This window comes from Schistocerca serialis, chromosome 5 (assembly GCF_023864345.2).
Source record: "Schistocerca serialis cubense isolate TAMUIC-IGC-003099 chromosome 5, iqSchSeri2.2, whole genome shotgun sequence".
NCBI lineage: Eukaryota > Metazoa > Arthropoda > Insecta > Orthoptera > Acrididae > Schistocerca > Schistocerca serialis.
The window spans coordinates 296438533-296464517 of NC_064642.1; the positions used below are offsets into that span (position 1 = coordinate 296438533).

At 42.2% G+C, this 25985-nt stretch overlaps 1 protein-coding gene across 1 annotated transcript; it reads left to right on the plus strand.

Moving 5' to 3' along the window:
- On the plus strand, window positions 1-25985 carry LOC126481469 (V-type proton ATPase subunit e 2-like). The gene is made up of 4 exons (XM_050105246.1): window positions 1-199; window positions 332-379; window positions 24672-24759; window positions 24870-25985. The coding sequence occupies exons 1-4, from the start codon at window positions 102-104 to the stop codon at window positions 24888-24890; spliced, it is 255 nt and encodes an 84-aa protein (XP_049961203.1). The 5' UTR covers window positions 1-101; the 3' UTR covers window positions 24891-25985.

A 25985-nucleotide genomic window follows, 5' to 3' on the forward strand; every position in this document is an offset into this window, starting at 1 on the left:
CGTAACAGATCATATGATTAGTGATTGCTGAACAGGAGAAAAGGAGGCGTGTACGTCGAAGAGACTTAGAATCGTGTTATTATTAAAACGCACTAAACGAGATGGGAGCCGCAGCCACTCCTATTATTATCTTTACTGCAATCTGGGGTGTTGTTGGTATTGTTTTACCATTTGTAGTGCCTAAAGGACCCAACAGAGGGTAAGGAAATTGGGTTGTCAAACGACAGAATTTGTCCTATTTATGTTACAGTGGTATAGTTTCTGCTTTTATGCCATGAATATTTCATGCATATGTTACTTACAGAAAGCTAACAGTTAAAACTTTTCACAGGGTATTACAAGTTGTATTGATGCTGACGGCTGCAACTTGTTGGCTCTTGTAAGTACAATTTTTTTCCTTCTTTTCGCAGTATCTTAGCTCTCGTTCACAACAATCTAAAGACTTGAAGAGTATAAATTCATACTGTTCGGGGAGGATATAGGTATTTCGTTTTTTTTGGTAGGATTGTTGTGAAAATAGAGAAAGACTTTATGAGCTAGGTATGCAGCAAATCTTGCATTATTTTATTGCGTGTGACAAGCTGCAGATTGAGAGAGAGAGAGGCTCGATATTGACTAAAAATTTTGGTACAGTATGTATTTTGTATCACGATACACCATGTTGTAGTTTGCAAACACTGTGTGTGTGTGTGTGTGTGTGTGTGTGTGTGTGTGTGTGTGTGTGTGTGTGTGTGTGTTGGAGAGTAAAATCCACAGTGAATTACTTTATGGTGTTCTCTAAAATTAGTGGATCATGGCCCTATAAGTTCCTGCATGTTGTGTATTGTGTAATTGTAATGAAGGACTTTGTATTATGCATATTACACTGAGGTGCTATAACGATAATCAGGATCAAAACAAATCATTAGCGAAGTCTAGATGAACGTACTTGCTCTCTAAACTCAATGTTGTAGGTAATCAGTGTTCCAAAAAATGACTTCTTTCTCTTCTGCAGTAAGCCAACCTTGATACAATGCCATCAACAGTATTTGAACAAAGAGGATTGACTAAACTACACCTTTATAGCGATCCTTGAGCATTAATGGCCGTTCTCATTATTTCAGGGAAGTCTTACATTGCATTGTCTTGCCATTGATGAATTGACAGATGCAGCTCTGTAATTGGGTTTAAATGCAACCAGACTACAGAATACTGTACAGACTTAGCTTCCTTGGGTTAACACTAACCACACTATTTACTAGCCTGAGATTAAATAATCCCATATTTGTGCTTGTCGTATTAGTCTTTTCACAACACGTGGTAGAGTTTTGGAGTTAATGGGAAGACTCTCCAATGAAAGGGAATGCACAAAAGTACCTAATGCTTGTAAGGAAGTGACACTCACCACTGAATGAACTTAGATTACTGAAAATGATTAAGCATTTTTTCTGACATCAGGCACAACCAGTCTAAATCCTGTTTTTCATTCTTGACAGCCGATAATTAGAGTGACAGGAAAATTTTTATTCGGACAGTAGTGAAGTCTACAACTATCAGTTCTCCACATGTTATATGGTATCAGTCTTTTGTCAAAAGATATTCTTGTCTGGTTGTTCAATAATATGTGGTAAGCTGGTTTTGATCCCAAATTTTGAAGAGAGGACATCCATCTTGCAACAGAAGGAAAACACCTCACCCATAGTGAATCATAACATTGCACTGTATATGTAACAAAATTACTGAAAGGGATTATAGGCCATTGTATTGTATCATACATACATACATGCATTACTCCTTGTTCCATAGATCATGAATACGACATATCATAATGATGTGTATTGTGTCACTTTAATGTAAATTTTCTTTACATAAAATAATTAATTAATTTTTTTATGATTACTTCATATCTAAGAATTCATCCATTGAGTAGGAGGAGTTGTCATTAACAAATTATTTTAATTTGCTGTTAAATGGTGGTTGGCTAACTTTCGGACTTTTAATACTATTTGGCAAATGACCAAAGATTTTTGTGGCAGCATAATTCACCCCTTTCTGTGCCAGAGTGAGATTTAATCCAGAGTAGTGAAGATCATCCTTTCTTCTAGTGTTGTAGCTATGCACTGCACTATTATTTTTGAATTGGGCTGGGTTATTAATGACAAATTTCATAAGTGAATATATGTATTGCAAAGGTACTGTGAATATCCCGAATTCCATAAATAAATGTCTGCAAGGTGATCTTGGGTGGGCTCCAGCTATTATTCTGATTACATGCTTTTGTGCAATGAATACTTTCTCTCTTAATGATGAATTGCCCCAAAATATACCATATGAAATCAGTGAATGAAAATGGGCACAGTAGGCTAATTTACTGATATGTTTATCACAAAAATTTGAAATAACCCTAATAGCATGAGTAGCTGAACCTAACCGTTTCAGCAGATCATCGATGTGTTTCTTCCAATTCAATTTCTCATCAATGCACACACCCAGAGATTTTGAGTATTCTGCCTTAGCAACAGACTTCCATTCGTAGTCTATATTTATCAATGATGTTATGCCATTTACTGTACAGAATTGTATAAACTGTGTTTTCTCAAAATTTAGTGAGTCCATTTGCAGAGAACCACTTAATAATTTTCTGAAAGACATTGTTTGCAATTTCCTCAGCTGATTCCTGCTTCTTGGGTGTGATTACTATACTTGTATCACCAGCAAAAAGAACTAGCTCTGCATCTTCGTTAGTATAGAGTGGCAAGTTGTTAATATATATTAAGAACAATAAGGGTCCCAAGACTGAAACCAGTGGGACATCAGTCTTGATATCTCTCCAGTTAGAGGACTCTGCTGGTTTTTGCAGACTATCTGTACTGTTAATTTAAACCTTCCAGTTAAGTATAAATGAAACCATTTGTGCACTGTCCCACTCATACCACAATACTTAAGCTTCTCATGAAGAATTTCATGATTCACATAATCAAACGCCTTTGAGAGATCACAAAATATCCCAATGGGTGATGTTCGGTTATTCAAGTCTGTCTGGAAAAGTGCCCTGTTTCAGTGAGCTACTATACATGTGGCTGATAGTGAATCTTTAACAGTGAAGCCTGTTTTTCATTGAAAATAATGAAGATTGGTTTGGGGAGGTTGCTGCAATAGAGATGATGAGAAATAGGTCTGTGCTGATCAAAACATTTCATGCCAACCAATCGCAAGCACTTCAGGCCTGTGTCAAGATAGGAGATATACGTCACCAATTCTCCTCATAACAAGCTCAATAAAATTCAAGGTGTTATCTTCTATTGAGACCTAAGGGTACAAACTGATGAAGATATGCATACTGATCTGGTGCAGCATGGAGTCTATTTTGTTAGGCACATCCAGAGGGGACCCAAGGATAATAGTGGATACCGGAGCTTTTATCCTAGCCTTGGAAGGCAATGTTTTGCCTGACAAGATTGAGGTCATGGTTTATCAGTGTGATGTCAGACCTTATTTCCTCCTCTGATAAGATGCTTTAGGTGCCAAATGTTCAGATACATGTCCTCCTGCTGTTCTAATGAGGCTGTCTGTAGGGCATGTGGTCTGGTGTCCTGTGAGGACAGCTATTATGACCAATCCGCACAGTGTGTCCATAATCCTCTGTGGGATAGTGGCACTCCCTCTCGCTGAGGGAGAGTATAAGAACACCTCCTTTCAGAATTGGACGTCTGCCTATTCGACACTGGAGCTGCAACACATTTCAGTGCAGACCATGGAACACTCAACTATTGATCTCACATTTTGCAACCTGAGTGTTTTACCCCTGATTCAATGGAGCATCCGTGGTGATCTTTGTGACAGTGACTATTTTCCTATTGTTCTCTCCCTCTCCTCTCAGACATCAGGGACATGCTTCACGTTAGTGTCTTCAGAAAAGTGACTGTCAGGCTTTCTCCTCTACAGCCACTTAAGCAGCCGTACGTGTGACAAATGTTGACAAAGTGGTACAGAATACTATTGATACTATTCAAGTTGTAGCAGCAATGATGCTCTACTCCTCCAGCTCATCCTAATAACCACCAGTGCCATGGTGATTTGAAGATAGTCCAGCTACTAGGGGATGCTGCAGGGAGCTTAAATGGCACAAGTGCCATCCCTCTACGGATAATTTAACAGTATTCAAGAGAGTATGGGTGAAGGTGCACTTTTTAATACAGAAAATGAAACAGGAATGTTGGGAGCAATATGTATAATCTATGTGATCCCACACCCCATCATCATAAGTATGGATTAAACTATGCCGCATTTGTGACCATCCACAAACCAAGGCAGTTCCTGGCATCATTGTCAGTGGTAACATCTACACTGATTCCGTGGTATTTGCTGAATTGTGGCACACTTCACTGAAGTGCCTGCTTACAGTAATTACATCCTCATTTTCTGACCTGGAAACACCTTACTGAATGCTGCCCACTATCCTTCAATGCACACAGCTCTCTTTACTCGTGAAGCATCAACAAAGGCTTTCGCTTTTCCACTGACAAAACCTTTTGTATGAATTTCTGGAGTCTGTACGTCTTGGGCCTGTTGCTCTTCCATTAATTGACACTGCAAAATTCCTGAGGCTCATGCTTGATAGGAAACTTTCTTGGTCCTCCACGTGTCTTACTCGGCTGCCTGCTGTACCCAGTCCTTCCCTATGTGTCTTTGGCAGTATTTCCAGGGAGCGGATCTGATCTCCCTCCTCCATTTGTACCAGTCCCTTGTCCATTCGACTATGGGTGCTTCATTTATGCATCTGCACCTCTGTCCATCTTATGCCACCTCAATACAATGTCCTATCATGACATCCATTTAGACTCAGACTAACCGTGGTGTTGGGTGTGCCTTCATCGTTGGCACCAACAGGTTTCAGTGCTGGGTTCTGGAACACAGCTCAGTATTTACAGTGGAGCCCTGTATCAGGCCATGCAGTGCATCTTGTGACACACACTTTTAAATTGTCATTTGCTCTGAATCTCTCAGTGCCCTTCAGAGCCTCTGTGAGCTGTACAGTTTCCATCCCTTAGTTCAACAAGTCCAGGAAAGCTATCACTTGATCGCTCTTGATGAAGCCACTGTGATGTTTGTCAGCCCCTGATCACGCCAGTCTGACAGGCAACAGAGCTGCTGATGGTGCTACCAAAGCTGCAGTCCTTGAATCTCGGCTCACTAGTTCTTCCCTTCCCTTAGGTGATCTCTGTGTTGCCCTCTGTCAGCAGGCAATGTCACTTTGACATCACCACTGGTCTTCCCTTCATGGGAACAAGCTCCGGGGAATGAAACCTCTCCCAGCGGCTTGGCTGCCCTCATGGCCCTCTCACTGCGAGGAGATAATTATAGCTAGGATGCATATTAGACAGTGTCGTTTTAGCCATTGCCATTTGTTATGTGGTGATCCACCTGCACTTAGTCCTCATTGTCCTCAGTCATTGATGGTATGCCATTTCCTGACTGAATGTCCTCATTTAACCACTTACATTCTCATGTAAGTTTGCTGTATGAGTTATCGGCCATTTTACCAGATGACATGTGGGCTGTCAACCGCGTTTTACTTTTTATCCATCATAGCAATGTGGCAGAGGACATTTAATCTTTAGTTCAAGACTTCTGCTGTATCTATGCAGTATTTTATGGACTTTTCTGCAAGTCCATGTTTTTAGCTGTCTTTCCTTCTGTCAGTTGGGCTTAACATGTAGCCGTTTTTTAACTCCTTTTTTGCCTTTGTACTCTGCAGTTCTGACATGGACGTGTATGATCCTAGTTGTTTTTGTGCCCTAAAACAAAACAAAAAAAAAAAGGCTGTCTATCATACAATGTTAGCAAAATCTCCAACCAAACACTCGGACATCTTCGTGCTGACAGCATGAAACATGTTCTCAGGTTTTTTAATCGTATTTACGGAAAGAAGACTTTCCCTCTCAATGTGGAAGGTATTATTATTCTTGTCCTGAAACTGGGAAAGGGGACACACATTTTTACTAACTACTGGTCAGTCTCTTATGAATGGGCTGTGTAAGCTGTTCGAACGAATGGTCAATCGCCGCCTTTGTTGGTGCCGTAAAGCCGGAGGGCATGTATCATGATTCGAAAGTGGCTTTCGGGCTTTTCAGTCCATCAAGGATCATTTGGCTCATTAGGAATCTGCAGTTCAGTGCTTTTGCGCATCACCAACATCTGATTGCTGTGTTCTTTGACCTACAGGAGGCATAAGATACTACCTGGCAACATCACATCCTATCTACACTAGGTGTGTGTGGTTTCTGGGGCAGTTTACCCATTTTTATTCAGAATTTCCTACCTCTGATTTTTTAGGGTTCAGATAGGTTCACTCTCAGCAACAAATATGTGCAGGAAACTGGAGTCCCTCAGGTATCTTTTCTGAGCATAATTACTATCACTACCAATGGTAGTGGGTCCTACAGTCTCTTTGTCGCTGTGTGTAGATAATCATTGTCTATATTAAATCTCTGAACCACTGTGCTCTACTGAACACGAACTTCAGGCGACTGTCTGGAGTGTACAAGACGGGACCGTGTATCATAGCTATCAATTTTCTCTTTGCAAAATCATGAGTTGTGCATTTTTACTGTGTCTGGACTGTACACCTACACCTACAAATTTATCTTGTTTTTACTTGAAGTTATTGAAACTTTTCAATTCTTATGATCTTTTTTGATAACAAGGTAACTTGGCTATCATGTGTCCAGTGGCTCAAGGTTGCCATATCTCAGGCTTTGTGGTACGTCAAATCCCTGACCTTGACGAACTGTAGCGATTCCATGAGTTGCTTAAAAAGCATATTCCTGTGCTGTCCCAAAAATCTTTAGGTCGCCACCATCCAGAACCCACTGGCTGAACTCCAAAGCTCTGAAAGGACAGTGACAGTCATCTGGACACCAAGCCACATAGGCATTCCAGGAAATGAACAAACAGACAGGCTAGCTGAGAAGCAAGTACAGGAGGTCAACTTGATGTCAGAGGACTGAACACCAACTTATAATTACAACTTTGGTGGTCTGGGAACAGGAACAGCAGGTTACTATGACCCAAAACAAGTTGAGAGTGGTTAAAGGGTCCACTAAGGTGTGGCATACGCATTTCCAGGCCTCTCGGAAAATGCCATTGTGTTGTACCAACTGCGCTTCGGCCACACGACTCACCCACATGTTCCTTCTGTGTCAGGTGGGTCCCCCTCACTGGAGCTGCAGTAGTCTACTGATGACAGCGCATGTTATTGTTGAGTGTGCCTTGCTGGTCAACCTGCGGTATGCACTCAGTTTGCCTACCTCACTATCTCAGATGATTTTGGATGATGCAGCCATTACCAAAGTATTACATTTCCTGAGGGAGAGTGGATTTTACACTGAACTGTAATACTCCTCCACTTTCAGTATTACAGGTGTTTGTGGGGAGGAGAGCCTACCCCTGCGGCAGGTACCCCCCCCCCCCCCCCCCCCCCCCCATGAGACCACAGGTTACTTTCTTCCCCCTCTCACATTGTTGTGCCTTTAGACCCTCTTGTGCAAGATGCTGCTTTGATTATCTCTTTTCTTTTACGTATCGTGTCACAACTACTGTCACACCCTTTTTCAAACTCTTTGACTTGCTTATGTAGTTGCAGACAAGTCCACTTCCCCCCCTGCGGATCCGGGGATTAGAATAGGCCCGAGGTATTCCTGCCTGTCGTAAGAGGCGACTAAAAGGAGTCCCTCCCCCTCAAGGGGGTAGTTAGCGCCTGCGTCCGGAGACGGACGGTTCCACGACCTGTATTTGCGGTCATTTTACTTTTTCACTTCTCGTTTCTTCCTTCCTTTGGTTGGTTCCTTTCTTTGCTCTTCTCCATCTCACTGTCTTCCTTCCTCTTTCCCTTGTCTTCTTCTCCTTGCCTTCTCATTGCCTTCTTCTCCTTGCCTTCTCTGGTCTCCGCCTCGGCGTTTGAGACAGTCTGTCCTCTCTCTCTCTCTCTCTCTCTCTCTTCTTTTTCCTCTTCTTCCTTCCTCCCTGTGCGCGCCTGCAGGCCGACCCACGCGTTCGCACGCGTAGCCGGTGACGGGGTAACGCGTAATTCCCCGCCCTGGGTAGACAAGTAAGGCACGCACGTACCCCCTGGTAAAGGCCAGGCCCAGGGAGGGGTGATTGCCTGAGCTGATACCTTCTGACCATGCCGATTGGTCCCTCCGTCTGTTTCTCGGGAGGTGTGACCTGAGGTGTAAACCTTCACCTAAGGCGGGAGTGCCCTCTGAGAGGGTCCCCACAAGGAAGGGGCGCGCCACCGGAGACGCTGGCAATCATGGGGGATTCCTTCGCAATGGATTTCTCTTCTTCTCTCTCGACTTCTGCCCATAAATGGAAACTTGACCAGCCACCAGTGACAAAAGTACTACCGCCTGCCCCACAGTTCCTCGTAGTTTCTCGATCTGAGAATGGCAAGGATTTTTCCTCTGTCAACCCTTTCGTTATCCAGAAGGGTGTAGATGCCATAGCCGGATCTGTCAAGTCGTGTACCAGGTTGCGTAATGGTACCTTGTTACTAGAAACTGAGAGCGCCTTTCAGGCACAAAAACTGCTTCGGGCCACACTCCTGTACACGTTCCCTGTCCGGGTGGAGGCTCACCGCACTTTGAATTCGTCTCGTGGTGTGGTATATACTCGATCACTTGACGGATTGACTGACGAGGAGATTCAGTCTTTCCTCGCTGAGCAGGGCGTGACGGCTGTCCATAGGGTCATGAAAAAGGTCAACAATGACCTTGTACTGACCCGGACACTTTTCTTGACCTTTGACAGTGTTCAGCTGCCGTCGCGTATCAAAACGGGCTACGAGGTTATTTCTGTTCGCCCCTATGTCCCGACACCTACGCACTGCTACCAGTGTCAGCATTTTAATCACACTCGCCAGTCTTGTTCCAATGCGGTTAAATGTGTCACTTGTGGCAGGGATGCCCATGAGGGTGACTGTCCACCTCCGTCTCCTCGTTGTGTGAACTGTCGGGGTGACCATGCAGCGTCCTCCCGCAACTGTTCATCTACAAGGAAGAACGCTGTATCCAAGAAATTCGGGTGAAAGAGAAAGTGTCCACCTCGGCTGCTCGCAAGCTATTTGCTAGTAGGAAGCCCATGCTGCTCCCAGCGGGAAAGTAAAGTGCTGTCCTCGCCTCTCCTCGGACTACCAGGGAGGTGGCGACGAAACCATCGATCTGACCTTCGGCACCACGGTCGTCTGTTCGGCCAGTGCTAAGATCGCGCGGTCGACGTCTCCTCTTCCTCCCGTCACCCCTCCAACACAAGCACCTTCATCAGCTTCTGCCAAGACGAAGACCCAGAAATCAGATGCACGGGCCTTCAAGAAGGAACCGTCCTGTGCAGACTTCCTACATACCTCGCACTCCCAGCTGTCGACCAGTACTTCCACTAAAAGACCTTCCAAGAAGGCTCATAGGAAGCACAGTTCTCCTTCTCCTCCACGGCGCATTTCTTGTCCTGCGCCACCCAGCGGTTGCCGCCCCAGGCCGTCATCCGTTTCGCCTGGCCGCACCGCTGGCAGCCGAACATCTGGCCATCCACCGGCGGAGGAAGTTCCTCCTCCTGGCCATCTTAACGAGATGGCCGTTGAACCTATAGAACCAATGGACAATGACTGTCCGCCTACTGATAGCGGCGGCAGTACTCGCTTGAAGCCAGGTCCTCAGCGGCCTTCGAGGTGACCCCTTCTTTTCTTCTCACAGTGGCACTTATTCACTGGAATATTCGCAGCATTCGCTCCAACCGAGAGGACTTGAAGTTGCTGCCCCACTTGCACCGTCCGCTCGTCGTACCCCTCCAGGAAACGAAGCTACACACATGCGATCACATTGCCTTGGCGCACTACACGTCTTTGCGTTTTGACCTACCCCCTGTGGTAGGTATTCCGGCTCATGGAGGGGTTATGTTGCTGGTCCGGGATGATATTTACTACGATCCCATCACATTGCACAGCGGCCTGCAGGCAGTTGCCGTCCGAATTACTCTCCCCACTTTTACATTTTCTATTTGTACCGTTTACACTCCATCGACGTCTGCCGTTACAGGGCAGACATGATTCAACTTATTGCTCAGCTACCTGCACCATTTTTGTTAACTAGAGACTTCAATGCCCACCATCCCCTTTGGGGCTCTCCAGCATCCTGCCCGAGGGGCTCCCTGTTAGCAGACCTTTTCAACCAGCTCAATCTTGTCTGCCTCAATACTGGCGCCCCTACTTTTCTTTCGGACACATCTCACACCTATTCCCATTTAGACCTCTCTATATGTACTACCCAACTTGCACGCCGGTTTGAGTGGTATGCACTTTCTGATACATATTCGAGCGACCACTTTCCGTGTGTCATCAATCTCCTGCATCATACCCCCTCTCCGTGCTCAGCTAGTGGAACATCTCCAAAGCCGACTGGGGGCTCTTCTCTTCCAGGGCGACCTTTCAGGATCAAACCTTCACAAACTGCGATAGTCAGGTCTCACACCTCACGGAAGTCACTCTCACTGCTGCTGAATGTTCCATCCCTCACACTACTTCTTCTCCACGTCGCGTACCGGTCCCCTGGTGGACCGCAGCATGTAGAGACGCTTTACGTGCTCGTCGACGTGCTTTACGCACCTTTAAACGCCACCCTACAGTGGCGAATTGTATCACTTATAAACGATTACGTGCGCAGTGCCGTCGTATTATTAAAGAAAGCAAGAAAGCCAGCTGGGCTGCTTTCACAAGCACCTTCAACAGTTTTACTCCTTCTTCTGTTATCTGGGGTAGCCTGCGCTGTCTATCTGGCACTAAGGTTCACTCACCAGTTTCTGGCTTGACGGTCGCGAGAGACATCCTTGTGGCCCCTGAGGATATCTCCAATGCCTTCGGCCGCTTTTTCGCAGAGGTTTCGAGCTCCGCTCATTACCACCCTGCCTTCCTCCCCCGAAAACTGGCAGAGGAGGCTAGGCCACTTAACTTCCGCTCCTCGAATCGTGAAAGTTATAATGCCCCTTTGCCCCTTTCACCATGCGGGAACTCGAAAATGCACTTGCCCGGTCATGGTCCTCCGCTCCAGGGCCTGATTCGATTCATATTCAGATGCTGAAGAACCTTTCTCCTGCGGGTAAAGGTTTCCTTCTTCATACTTATAATCACATCTGGATTGAGGGACATGTTCCCGCATGCTGGCGCGAGTCTATTGTTGTACCGATTCCTAAGCCGGGGAAGGACAAGCACTTGTCTTCCAGTTATCGACCCATCTCGCTTACCAGCTGTTTCTGTAAGGTGATGGAGCGAATGGTTAACTCTCCTTTGGTTTGGCTGCTCGAATCTCGGCGCCTACTTACCAATGTACAATGTGGATTTCGTAGGCACCGCTCTGCTGTTGACCATCTGGTTACCTTGTCGACCTTCATTATGAATAACTTCTTGCGGAAGCGCCCGACCGTGGCTGTGTTCTTTGATTTGGAGAAGTCTTACGACACCTGTTGGAGGGCGGGCATTCTCCGCACCATCCATACATGGGGCCTTCGCGATCGCCTCCCTCTTTTTATTCATTCCTTTTTAATGGATCGACATATCAGGGTACGTGTGGGTTCTGTCCTGTCGGACACCTTTCGCCAGGAGAATGGGGTGCCACAGGGCTCAGTTTTGAGCATCGCTCTCTTCGCCATAGCGATCAATCCAATAATGGATTGCCTCCCAGCTGATGTATCAGGCTCCCTTTTCGTGGACGATTTTACCATCTATTGCAGCGCGCAGCGTACATGTTTCCTGGAGCGCTGTCTTCAGTGTTCTCTTGACCATCTTTACTCCTGGAGTGTCGCCAATGGCTTCCGTTTTTCTGCCGAGAAGACGGTCTGTATTAACTTCTGGCGCTACAAAGAGTTTCTCCCACTGTCCTTACGACTCGGTCCCGTTGCTCTCCCATTCGTGGAGACAACAAAATTTTTAGGTATTACATTTGACAGGAAACTTAGCTGGTCTCCACATGTGTCTTATTTGGCTGCCCGTTGTACCCGTTCACTAAATGTCCTCCGTGTTCTCAGTGGTATGTCGTGGGGAGCGGATCGAACCATCCTACTTCGCCTATATCGGTCGATTGTCCGCTCAAAGCTGGATTATGGAAGCTTCGTATACTCCTCTGCACGGCCGTCTATCTTACGCCACCTTAACTCCATACAACATCGGGGTTTACGTCTTGCGATCGGAGCATTTTATACTAGTCCCGTCAAGAGTCTTCATGCTGAAGCCGGTGAATTACCACTGTCCTACCGGCGCGATTTACTGCTTTGTCGGTATGCCTGTCGGCTACTGTCAATGCCCGACCACCCGTCTTATCGTTCCTTTTTTGACGACTACCTCGATCGTCAATACGGGTTGTATGTCTCTGCCCTGCTACCCCCTGGAGTTCGCTTTCGTCGCCTCCTTCAACACCTTGATTTTTCACTCCCTGCAACCTTTAGAGTGGGCGAGAGCCACACGCCACCTTGGCTCCAGGCTCAGGTTCGCGTCCACCTTGACCTCTGCTCGCTCCCGAAGGAGGTTACCCCCGGTTCAGTCTACCACTCCCGTTTTGTCGAACTTCGTTCGAAGTTCATTAATATGACCTTCATTTATACAGATGGCTCTAAGACCAATGACGGGGTCGGTTGTTCTTTTATTGTCAGGGGGCACAGTTTCAAATACCGGCTCCATGGCCATTGTTCGGTCTTCACAGCTGAGCTCTTTGCCCTCTACCAGGCTGTTCTTTACATCTGCCGCCACCGACATTCTGCTTATGTCATCTGCTATGATTCCCTGAGCGCCATCCAGAGCCTCAGTGATCCATATCCGGTTCACCCTTTCGTGCACCGGATCCAACGCTCTTTTCAGCAGCTGGTGGACGACGGTTCTCCGGTTAGCTTTATGTGGGTTCATGGCCATGTCGGTATCCCTGGGAACGAAGCTGCAGATGCCGCGGGCAAGGCTGCGGTCCTCCAGTCTCGGACAGCTTCTTGTTGTGTCCCTTCATCAGATTGTAGCAGGGTCATTTGTCGGCGCATTTTATCGCTGTGGCATGCCGATTGGGCTGCACTTACGGACAACAAGCTTCGGGCCTTGAAACCTCTCCCTGCGGCTTGGACGTCCTCCTCACGCCCCTCTCGGCGGGAGGAGGTAGTTTTGGCCCGGTTACGAACTGGACACTGCCGGTTCAGCCATCGCCATCTGCTGACGGCTGCGCCGGCGCCATTCTGCCCATGTGGGCACTTGCTGACGGTCCGCCACATTTTAACATCCTGTCCGGATTTTACTACACTGCGTCTTGATCTTGGCCTGCCATGTACTCTCGATTCCATTTTAGCTGATGACCCAGGAGCAGCTGCTCGCGTTCTTCATTTTATCACATTGACCAGCCTGTCTACGGACATTTGATTATGCCGTTTTTTTTTTTTAATCCTATGCCTGTAGATCTTTTATCGTGTTTTTCCCTTTTAGTTGCTGTTTTAAACTTGTGCCTCGCAGTGCATTCCTAACGTAGTCTGGGCGCTAATGACCGTTGAAGTTGTGCGCCCTAAAACCACGAAAAAAAAAAAAAAAATGGTCCACCTTCATTTGCTTTTTGTACGTTTTGTGTTTCTCTCATGAAAGCAATAGAGAAATGATAACTAAATATCATTTTCATTGAAGACACTAAATAACACCATGCTCATTATCTTCTTGTGTTTCAATTCCATTGTCTGACTTCAAATTTTGATAAAAGTTATTGTAAACAGGGCTACAAACTTCGACACAAACATTCTGTCACACAGTATAGCAGCTTTGATGGACCTGCTATTAGGATACTTAGGTTCCAAAACAGTGTCAGTTATTTTCTTTGGTTACCTATGCCTTCATGCAGATTTGTGCTAGTTTAGTAGGGCATGTTAAATATTTTGACTTCATTCTTTCAAAAAATGACTGAGCGAGGTGGCGCAGTGGTTAGCACACTGGACTCGCGTTCGGGAGGATGATGGTTCAATCCTGCGTCCGGCCATCCTGATTTAGGTTTTCCTTGATTTCCCTAAAACGCTCCAGGCAAATGCCGGGATGGTTCCTTTGAAAGGGCACGGCCGACTTCCTTCCCTGTCCTTTCCTCATCCAATGAAACCAATGACCTCGCTTTCTGGTCTCTTCCCCCAAACAATCCAATCCAATCCAATACTTTCAAAAATTGAGGGGGTCTTAAAGTTGTGTTTTGGTTAGCAATTCCCAATTATATCTACAAGAAATGGCAGTTACATTGTTTTGCTTGGTAAATAGCTATTGCAGGTTCGTGGTATTTTGATGTTTCATGCAAAATTTGCCCAAACTGTCTTCTTTCAAGAACTGCCTTATCATTATTTCTCTCTGTACTTCTGCCCTAAGGATAAGAATATACTGTAAAATCTGTAATCATTTTAAACCACCTGTAAAAGTTTTTAATCTAGCAATACTCATTTACAGCAGTGTCTTTTTCTTAATATCGCACAAATAGTTAAGTTTCTTGTTTTTCTTTTTCCAAGCACAAATAGTTTCTTCCATTTTCAAAAACTGGAAATTAGGAACCACGGCTAGTAAAAGGAAGACAAGGCTGGAAACTACCACTCAAATGAGTTACTTTGTAGGAACTGGTTGAGAAATGCTGCTTTCTGAACTCCGAACTTTGCTTGATGTCCTAAGATATGTGCATCTGCTAAGAGACAAAAGTGGATAGAACACCAGAAATTACCCTACAGTCACTCTTGCAAAGGATATTTATCCAGAAGTGCTTGAAAAGTGGTTGCTAGGAAGTAGTTGTTTTTTGATACCAATTATAAATTTTAGAATCACATGTAGTGATCCATGCCATTCATGGAAGGGCATGTATCACATACGTCAAATATAGAGCTCAAAGTAAAGATGCGCGTGATTGCAGTTAGGTGGTAAATATGGAGCAACATACTGTGGGAAAGCATTACTCAATAGGTGCAGAGTCTACCTGCTGGAGTGCATTTGTAACCTCTGTGGAGCATGAAGGAATGAAGGAGCTGTGTTACTTGGGAAGACTTTCAGCCCAAAGGAAGACTAATATGATGTATATCAGCATTTGTTGTTATATACTATTCATATAATATTAACGAGAGGTCTTTGAGGCAGTAATATTAGTTGGTTTCCATGTAACGTGTAACCTTTTGTGAAAGTTTGTGGTAATATACAGAGTTAATAATAACCAATCTCCACTTTGAGTAGAGAAGCAGTGTTTTGTTTTATAGCCACTTCATTTATAGAAATCTGCCTGGAAGAAAGAAGTAAAATGCTGAGGAAGAAGGGGGCACAGCATAGCTGGATCTTGAGGTAAATCGTGAGAGTTGCAAGGCTGAATTCCAAAACTAATGTAATAAGGGGGTGTTATGGCAGTGGTGTTACGTCTAGCTGCAGGGAATAATAGGTCTAGAACAGACATTACTTAAGCAGTTAAAAGATCGCCGCACTAGCCAAATACAGAAGTCATCAGCCATTTAATAAACACTCCACACAGTCCTGAAGAAGGGAGAGGAAAACTGGGAAAATGCCAAAACATATCACCTGGCAGAGGAAAAGTGAAACGTAGCAACGTTAGACAAGCACCTTGATATCCTCAATTGCAAGTGTGAGATTAAGCTATGTTCAGAATTTGAGGGTCAATGTCCAAGGGAAGCTAACTGTAAACATGGAGTGCACATCTCCTCCTCTTGTTCTAAGGATGTGAAGATCCCTGTCAAAGGGCTGATGTTTATTAAAGGTCAAAGAAAGTTGGATCTGTTGGTCGGCATCAGATTGGGTTAACAGATATACCAGAGCACAGAAGACAAATTAAAATGCAGAAGAGGCAAGAAAATGAATTAAGAAGACTTCCTGAATATAGGCAGAAAATCAAGAAAGAGTTAACATTACAATCAAATGAAATTATTTTCTCTGATAAAAGATGAAGAGGCAGATGATGTTAGAGATGAAGATTCTGAAGACCCTTTGCAGACATGATGTGATAATCCTGATGTAGCCTCTATTTGAAATACAAGCTAGTATTATACAGTACAATTGCCCAATGTTGCAGTGCGAAGTATTAGATATGGTGCCACTCTATGTGCTACAGATGCCATTGAAATAGCTACACATTTGGTGCTGGATTAATTACTGAAGGAGACAGGAGACAAGTGGTTTATTACAATACAGTAAAAAGGACGCAAGAGAAAATCGTGTATAACTTGTAGAATTTCATGATCGATGCAGGATAGGCAAGATTGAATGTATGTTATTTGACGAACCCCAAAATTCCAGTGAAGCTGTGTTACAAGCAGATAACTCGAGCTGTCAGTTTCCAAGTATTGTGAAAAAAGAGCATTACACTGTTTGCATTCAGCCAGGTGGAAGGTACCTTTGCCAATTTACTCCAGAGAACAACTTAATTGGAAGTAAACCTGCTGAAGTTATTGATAATCATTTAGTGGATTTTTTAAAAAGAAACAGTATTTATAGAAGTTTGCAGACTATTGGTGGAGACTGAATGAATTTTAACACTGGTTGGGAAGGAGTTATGCATTGGGTTGAGACAAAGAAGAATCGTAAACTCATTTGGTTGGTTTGTGCTCTTCATACTAATGAGTGTCTTTGAGCCACTTGATCAGTTGGATGGGAAAACTTTGTCTAACGCTAGTGGAGCTGTAACTTTGGCAACATGCTTCATAGTGGAACAGAATTTGAAATCAATCCTCTTTTCTCATAATTTCCTTGCCAGAGCTTCTGGTTCCAATGAGTGACACTGTTGTAAAAGACATCTCTACATGTCAGGCTTGTGGTCACAGGATAACTCTGACTATAAGGGCAGATGCACTTCCAACTGAAATGTCAGTATTAGAAATTGGTCCTGCAAGCCACTCTTGGTGGTTAACAACTGCAAATAGGGTTTGTTGAATACAGCTTTGAAAACGTGGCCTTAAAAGCAACAACTTGGTGGTGTTAAAACTGTTATGGAATTCACTGATGCCTTTTACTATCCCTGTTGGTTTACAATCAAAATCGAAATTCTCTCAGATGGAAGGACCCCACCACATTCTTCAACTGAAGCTTTTAAAATCCCAGAAGAAGGCATTAGCATATATTGTTTTGCCATCAATTCAACGTTCATCATGGTTCACATTTAGTGAATTGGTGCGTTAGACAGCTTATGCATGGAAGACCAAGAAGAAAAGAAAGCAGGGATGCAGAAGGAAGATGACTGAATTGAGGAATGAAGATGATGATACACCAGGAAACCTATCTGTTCCCTCTAGGAAGACAGCTACAGTAAATTCATATGCAATTTCAGTTTTAGAACTGATAGAGTGGTCAGAAAAAGTATCTGAACCTTCAGTTACTTTTAAAATCAAAATAGATTTATGAAAGTTTGTTCTAGAGCCAATGTATGTTCAAAAATAGCCTATTCATAGACAGTCACTAGATAGGTGTGTGAAACAAGGAACAAAGGCTTCTGGCAAAGCATGTATTCCCAAGAAGCGAGAGGGGTGTGCTAGAGGCCAGGAAGCACTCAAAAGAATGATTTCTAGGAACGAATCGGAGCAAGGTTTGATGAATATTGGTGACTGAAGCTTTTTACATTTTTATAATGTGTTTTAGTTGTTTGACAGATTGCAAAGAAAATTGAGTTCATTAAACCACTTTTTGAACAAATTTTTCATTAGTTTATATTAAATTATGACCCTTTTGTTGGATATTTAGATATGCATTATAATCAAGCCCAAATGTACTGAGCTAAATGTTTATCGATTAAGAAAAACCTTTTAAAAAGGATATTACACATCAAAAGCCAAATTTTTGGGCCCCCTCATTCACAAAAATCATGAAATTTTATTTTTGCCCTCTAAAAAGACACACCCTACTAATATAGTCGCCTTATATCACTGTACATGAACTTTATGCCCTCCCTGAAATCTTGGAACTGATATCTTTTGAAGGTCCTACCAGACAGTTTGTGTTATTTTTGTTAATGGAGTTAAGCCAACAAAATCATCTTTTTGCATTTCCACTGCAGCAGACAGTTTGTTTTTCCTTCCATTCGGATCAGGTCTGCCTGATCTTGAGGGCTGTAAACATGTTGTGTGTGTCAGTAACTTTCCACTGATGTCAGAATCTGCATCAAAAGACAAATAGGTATGGCCAGGTACCAAAAATCTTTTCTCCATACTCTCAATCCAGCCTATTTCAATCAGGGAGATCCAAACCCACATAAGTTCTTATTTTGTCCTACACAAAAATCACTATAAACAATGTGTTAGTTTTCTCTAATTTTGGGATAGCTTGAAGCAACAAGCTACCCACTTCATCTGCTCCCTGTCGTGCTGTACACTCTGGCCAAACACATGCAAGCACATCAGTTGTATTACAAACATGAACACCAAAGTTTTGGGTCCATAGTTGTCTTAAATAAAACACAACTTTGGTTGAAATTGTAGGTGTCAGTAATGCTTTTCTGTTGCAATAATCAGTGTGTCACATGTGGGATTGAAAAACATTTTCTTTGCTTCAGATGTACTTCTGTAGCTCAGGTTAGTATTCTTTAGATGTAGAAGATTATGTAAGACCATATCTTCATGTGGGATGCTTGCAGCTTTGTCATTATCTTACGTATGCCCTTTCATAGAAGTTTGAGGAATATGTTGAAATAGTTACTGAAAACTAATCTGTATTCACGTAGGTTTAAAGAGCAACTATGTGACATACAGTCGATACACTTCTTAACTGAACTGAAATTGAGAATATAAGGTCTGTGTACAGTCTGAGAAAGTGAATGAGATCAGTACCTAGTGAACAATGTAGTGTGCTGCTTTGCAGATTTGACATCATATTTGCACACATGAGGTCTGTTGTGGTATTTTCCATGTCTGTTGGAGTATGTAAACTAGATGTCTTGCCATTGGTGTTTGGAGGAACAACTTAAATAATACTTACAATGACTATCTCCTGTTAGGAACTACAAATACATTTTATCGTATTTCAAAACTGAGATTTGCGCTATATTGGAGTAGTCTTGTGAGTATGAAATAGTGTCAATAACCTTCATACTAATTGAAACTTCATTAAGAATATAATTTAGGAGACTTAGAATCGTTTTTTGAAATAATAAATGTAATCTACACCTTTTAAATAATCGAATCGCTTCTTTGAGATTCCATGTACAAACAGGAATGCACTTTTTGCACAACTTGACCTTGGTTATTGTTTTAACATTATATTTAAAACTTTCGTCTTCTTCATGCTTCAGCATTTAATGTCTTTAATGTACTGTCTATTACAAGAAACCCGTTTAACTGAGCCTAAAAGATAGCCGTATTGAGCATTTTGAACTCCTACTTTATTATAAGTATTACAAAGTCCTTTCTTTCTGCCTTCTGCAGTATCTTTGTACCTACACCATTGTACAGTATTTGGCAGCATTGAATGCTGATGCGCACTTTTAGCAGGTATAATTTTACCTCTGTAATATATTCTTGTCCACAGTTAGATGCCTTCTTTCCGCTGTAATATTTCCAATGTTCTGGATTTCTCTTCTTCTTTTTGCCTTCAATTTTTATAGTTTCGTTATTTGTAAGAAAATTGTCACTTGATGTGTCAGTTATGTTTATAATAAACTCAAGGTATAAGGCTGCTCTCCCATTGGTCAGTTCAGTAACCAGTTAGCGATTCAGAACCCAGGTATCAGTGAAATACGGGATAAACCCTTATTCTATTTAGAAGTTTTGAGACTGCTTTGTAAGGTCTGCTATCTTACCCTTCTTAGAACTGATGTGGAGCTATCCTGTACTCTTGATAGATCAATGCACTGATGCCGGATGGACCCAGCTCACATAATGTGCACCTAGTTAAATTTTCATCACACTGGGGGATACCCCATTAGTTCACTGAGCCCTTCAAATGTCAAAACCACCTTTAGTGAAATTGAAAGTAAGGGTAATGAGAATTCCACAGTTAAGTGGACAGGAGAGAGCTGGTAGGCGGAAAGAGTACACCAAAGGCCTCTAAGAGTGCGGGGACTTGTTGGATGTAGTAGAAGAAGAAATAAGAGTTGATATGGGAGACACAGGTCATCCAGTATTAGTTAGTTCAATGCAGATTTGGAAGACTTGTGATCAAATAAGGTAGAAGAGGTAGATAATATTCCTAGGGACTTTCTGAAATCTTTGGGGAACTATGAACCAAGTGACTACTTGTCAGTGTATAGAATCTGAGTTGGGAGACATAACATCATACTTTCAGAAAAACATCATCCACATAATCCTGAAGATAGCACTGGCTGATAACTGCAAGGATTATCACACATTCAGCTTAACGACTTGTGCATCCAATTTGCTGACGAGAATAATGTACAGGAGACTGGGAAATAAAGTTGAGGACCAGCTAGATGATGATCAGTTTGGCTTTCGCGAAGGTGAGGGCACCAGAGATGCAGTTCAGATGTCGTGTTTGACAATGGAAGCAAAACTGAAGAAAACTCAAGACAGATTCAATGGATTCACTGACTTAGAAAAAGCTTTAATAATGTAAAATGATGCAAGATGTTGGAAATTTGGAGAAAAATAGGAGTAAGCTATAGGGAAAGACTGATAAAATACAGCATGTACAAGAAGAGGGAACAGTGAGAATAGAACTGCTCTGACTGTTTGTCTACTGTTTCACCCCTCTATAGCATATGAGAAAAATGGACACCTAAGATTCTCCATGCAAGCTCCAATGTATCATATTTTACTACGATAGTCATTTCGCTCTGTTTTGTTGGGAGTCAACAAAATATTTTCGCATTTGGAGGAGAAAGTTGACTGAAATTTCACATATCTGAGTAACAAGAAATGGCTTTGTTTTAATGATTTGCATTCCAGCTCAAATATCAGATCAGTGATACTTAGCCTCATTTTTTCCTTATGATACAAAATGAGCTGCCCTTCTTTGAACTTTCTGAATGTCTTCCATCATTGTCATTGTTGTAATGTCAAGTTGAACACTTATATTTCAAAACGACACAACACATGTAAGTCACTGAGCAAGTTGACCAAGCAAGACATGTGAACACGGTAACATTCAAATAAGCACTGAGTCCAAGTCTAGCGGCCGCTGGCTGGCTGGCCGCTCAGGTGGCGTGGCTGCTTCATGGCTGGCAGACAGCGCCGCATGTAGAGGACGCGCGTAATTGCGCGGTGGCACTTTGAATGATCGGTGAGTCACAACAGTCATTCAGTACGAAAACTGTACTGCCCAGCTGTGCTACAGATGAGAATGGACATCTTATTAGATTTGTTACACCTTTAAAATGTTGTGATAAAATGCAATCTTTGGTTCACCTTCCCCACAATTTTTGTTGTCTGATAGTGTCAGTTCATTATCTGTAACTGTGATCCCAGGATGTTGAGTTCAGCTGACTACCTTTAAAGTTCTTTGATTTATCATGTAACCAGAAGTTATTATTATTTTTTTTTTTTTAGTCTGTGCAGAACCTCACAGTTTATTTTTTGGGATCAGTTGCCACTTTTTGCACCATGCAGAGATATTGCCTGAATCATATTGGCTGATAACTTCATTTGCTGATGATGCTGTCAGTCTAATAATATGAGTGGGCTGCTCGGATTGTCTCCAGATCATTTATGTAGGTTAAGAATAGGAAATAACTTATAACTCTTCCTTGGAAAACACCACATATTACTTGAGTTTCTCTGGATGACTTCCCAGCAATTACTACAAAGTATGACTTTTCTGGCAGTTAATTACAAATCAATTTGCATAGTCATGACAATACCCTATATGTGCACAATTTGATCTGCAGCTGCTTGTGAAGAACTATGTCAAAAGACTTCTGGAAGTCTAAAACTATAAAAGATTCCATTTTTATAACACTCTTTACCTTTTGTGAATAAAACTACATCTTCTGAATCTGTGCTGATTGTGTGTCAATAGATCATTTTCTTAGAGATACTTGTAATGCTGGAACTTGGTATGTGTTCCAAAATCGCTTTACAGATCTGTATCAAAATATGCATCTATAATTTGGTGTATTACTTCTATTTCCTGTCTAGTGTAATGACGTCATCTATGAAACTTTCCAGCCTTTAGGTACAGATCTTTCATCAAATGAAAAGTTGTATACAATTACTAAAAAGTGGAGCTAGTTCGTCAGCAAACTCTGAAAGGGACTTACTTCATTTACAGCCTGGACTGAAAAGCTTGTATGAAATTGCTTCATTACATGTACCTCTAAATCATTCATGATGACAGCTGTTACTGATTTAAATTCAAGAATACTTACTGCAAATTGTGTGACTCCACTTTAGTTGCTTTCAGTCAGTAACATTACCAGTGATACCACACAGTGAAGGTATTGATTGTTTTTTGCTACTGGTGTACATAACTTTTCTCCATTCACAATCCAGTCTTGATGTTACTGATTCCACAATAAATGTGCCCAGCTTTGCACTGTTGCAAGCTGCACTTGTACACTAGTAGATTAATGACATGGTTTCCTTATAGCATGACGTAGACTTTGAGAGAATACATTATACCCACATTGAAAGCACAAGAACAAATACAGAAAATCATTCTTTGTTGAGCACAGTGCTTACATTGTCTTTGAATTGTGTTCCAAGACAGGAAGAACTTCTTTCATTTAAAGATGACATAATTCCATGTGAAGATATGTAACTTTTGGTGAGGAAGCTACATTGCAATTGTAGTTAATATACAGGGCTATTACAAATGATTGAAGCGATTTCATAAATTCACTGTACCTCCATTCATTGACATATGGTCACGACACACTACAGATACGTAGAAAAACTCATAAAGTTTTGTTCGGCTGAAGCCGCACTTCAGGTTTCTGCCGCCAGAGCGCTCGAGAGCGCAGTGAGACAAAATGGCGACAGGAGCCGAGAAAGCGTATGTCGTGCTTGAAATGCACTCACATCAGTCAGTCATAGCAGTGCAACGACACTTCAGGATGAAGTTCAACAAAGATCCACCAACTGCTAACTCCATTCGGCGATGGTATGCACAGTTTAAAGCTTCTGGATGCCTCTGTAAGGGGAAATCAACGGGTCGGCCTGCAGTGAGCAAAGAAACGGTTGAACGCGTGCGGGCAAGTTTCACGCGTAGCCCGAGGAAGTCGACGAATAAAGCAAGCAGGGAGCTAAACATACCACAGCCAACGGTTTGGAAAATCTTACGGAAAAGGCTAAAGCAGAAGCCTTACCGTTTACAATTGCTACAAGCCCTGACACCCGATGACAAAGTCAAACGCTTTGAATTTTTGGCGCAGTTGCAACAGCTCATGGAAGAGGATGCGTTCAGTGCGAAACTTGTTTTCAGTGATGAAGCAACATTTTTTCTTAATGGTGAAGTGAACAGACACAATGTGCGAATCTGGGCCGTAGAGAATCCTCACGCATTCGTGCAGCAAATTCGCAATTCACCAAAAGTTAACGTGTTTTGTGCAATCTCACGGTTTAAAGTTTACAGCCCCTTTTTCTTCTGCGAAAAAAACGTTACAGGACACGTGTATCTGGACATGCTGGAAAATTGGCTCATGCCACAACTGGAGACCGACAGCGCCAACTTCATCTTTCAACAGGATGGTGCTCCACCGCACTTCCATCATGATGTTCGGCACTTCTTAAACAGGAGATTGGAAAACCGACAGATCGGTCGTGGTGGAGATCATGATCAGCAATTCATGTCATGGCCTCCAAGCTCTCCCGACTTAACCCCATGCGATTTCTTTCTGTGGGGTTATGTGAAAGATTCAGTGTTTAAACCTCCTCTACCAAGAAAGGTGCCAGAACTGCGAGCTCGCATCAACGATGCTTTCGAACTCATTGATGGGGACATGCTGCGCCGAGTGTGGGAGGAACTTGATTATCGGCTTGATGTCTGCCGAATCACTAAAGGGCACATATCGAACATTTGTGAATGCCTAAAAAAAAACTCTTTGAGTTTTTGTATGTGTGTGCAAAGCATCGTGAAAATATCTCAAATAATAAAGTTATTGTACAGCTGTGCAATTGCTTCAATCATTTGTAATAACCCTGTATTTGTAAGATCAACAGTATTGAGAAACACTTTATTGTGGTCTTCACCCATTACTCAAAAGGCAGCAACTTGTGGCATGTATCTCAAAATGCCTCTTACGGTAGAATCAAAATGAAACAGTTGAAATGAATGCTCACAAAAGCACACTAGACAATGTATCAACCTCTCATATGTTTACTTAAAATATGGTGAATACTTAAAGGAGTTTTTACCTTCTGGTACCTTTACCATTCAGAACCACCACCTTGGTACAGGAGCCATTGTCCTAGGGTGGTGTATCACAGGGCACAGAGAATAGCTTGCACACAAGAACTTGAGAGAAGGATGGCTGGACCTCAGCAACTTGTAATAGGGTGAAGTGAGGGCTAATATGCACTTTTTAAGAAAAACCTGTTTAATTGTTAGCCACATCTATTTTAATACACACAAACTTTCAGTGCTGGTTTAAAGAGGTGTGTGTGTGTGTGTGTGTGTGTGTGTGTGTGTGTGTGTGTCACACATGTACACTTTTCCATGTTGCATCCCTCAGTTGAATGTTTTTCTATTCACTCATTGCATTATTATTATTATTATTATTATTTTCCAGCTGGTTATGTTGTTACATGGCTCAGATGAATCCTTTGATCGGCCCTAAAATTTCAAACACAACTCTTGCAATTATGGCCACTCAGTGGGTGAGTATTATTTGTTTTCTGATTACATGCATCATAATGTCTGACTTCTTTTTCAGTCTTAACATGATTTTATAAGATACGTGAAAAATGCATTGAACTGTTTGTTTCAGAGTGGATACACACCAAAATAAATGGGTCACAAACATAACATAAAATAGGGAGGACATCTCTCTACACATGAGAATATGGTTTTGTGTTACCATTCTAGTTCAGGAAAGAACTGTCACTTTATTTGTTGGTGTTTGTATGTTTGTGTACATGTAGCAGAAAATGATTAAGTTATTGTCAAACAATGTAAAATCCAAGATGGAATAACAATATGTAAAGGATTCTTAACTACTCACCACACAGAGGAGGCATTTATTCATAGAGCAGCACAGTGAACAAGAATGCTAGATATATTCAGCAATCAAATCCTGTCGCACACTTAAGAATTCACTAATTTCACTTGTTCTCTCAGTTGCTCTGTCGTACTGATTATAACTGCTGGAAGAGTTACCCCAAGTCAGTGTTTCAACAATTGCATCAAAATATGTCCCCATGAGCTTCTTTTCAAGTTTTGTAGCTGCTGCTCATTCAGATTTGATTAGCATGCTTCTCCTTGTAACAGACTTCTTTTCAGTGCTAATCTATTTTGCCATCATTGAATAACCAGTGGCTCGGAAACTTGAAGAAAGAGCTGATGAGGCTGGATTTTGAAGCTTTTGAAACAATTTCTGGGTGAGGTGAGACTTCATCAGTTAGTCTGTATAACAGAGTATCTGCAACAACAAAAGTATTTTGTTAACTCTAGAGGTTCACGTGCTTTACCTACTGAATATATCAAGCATTCTCTTTCATTGTACTTGTTTGCTGCTCAGTCTGTGAGTAGCAATTTATTCTTTCCATTAAGTTGTTGTTATTGTCTATAATATTGTCAGAACTGTTCATCATTTCTGAAAGCATTGTAAATACTGTTGTATAATAACATTTATTATTTAAAATAAACTGATATAATCATTTAATAAAAACATTCCAGAAAGGGTAATAGGGTGTTTGTGTACAGTCATGTAGTTGTATCCAAGTAATTGTTATCAGTTCTCAGCTGTTACAATGTTTTAGAGTAGCATAGATTTCTGGTAGTGATACTTACTATCTGTGAAAGCTACTAACGTAAATTTTTCATCAGTGTAATAAAATATCTTGTTTCATTATTGTCAATAAATTGATTACACATGTCTTTTAAA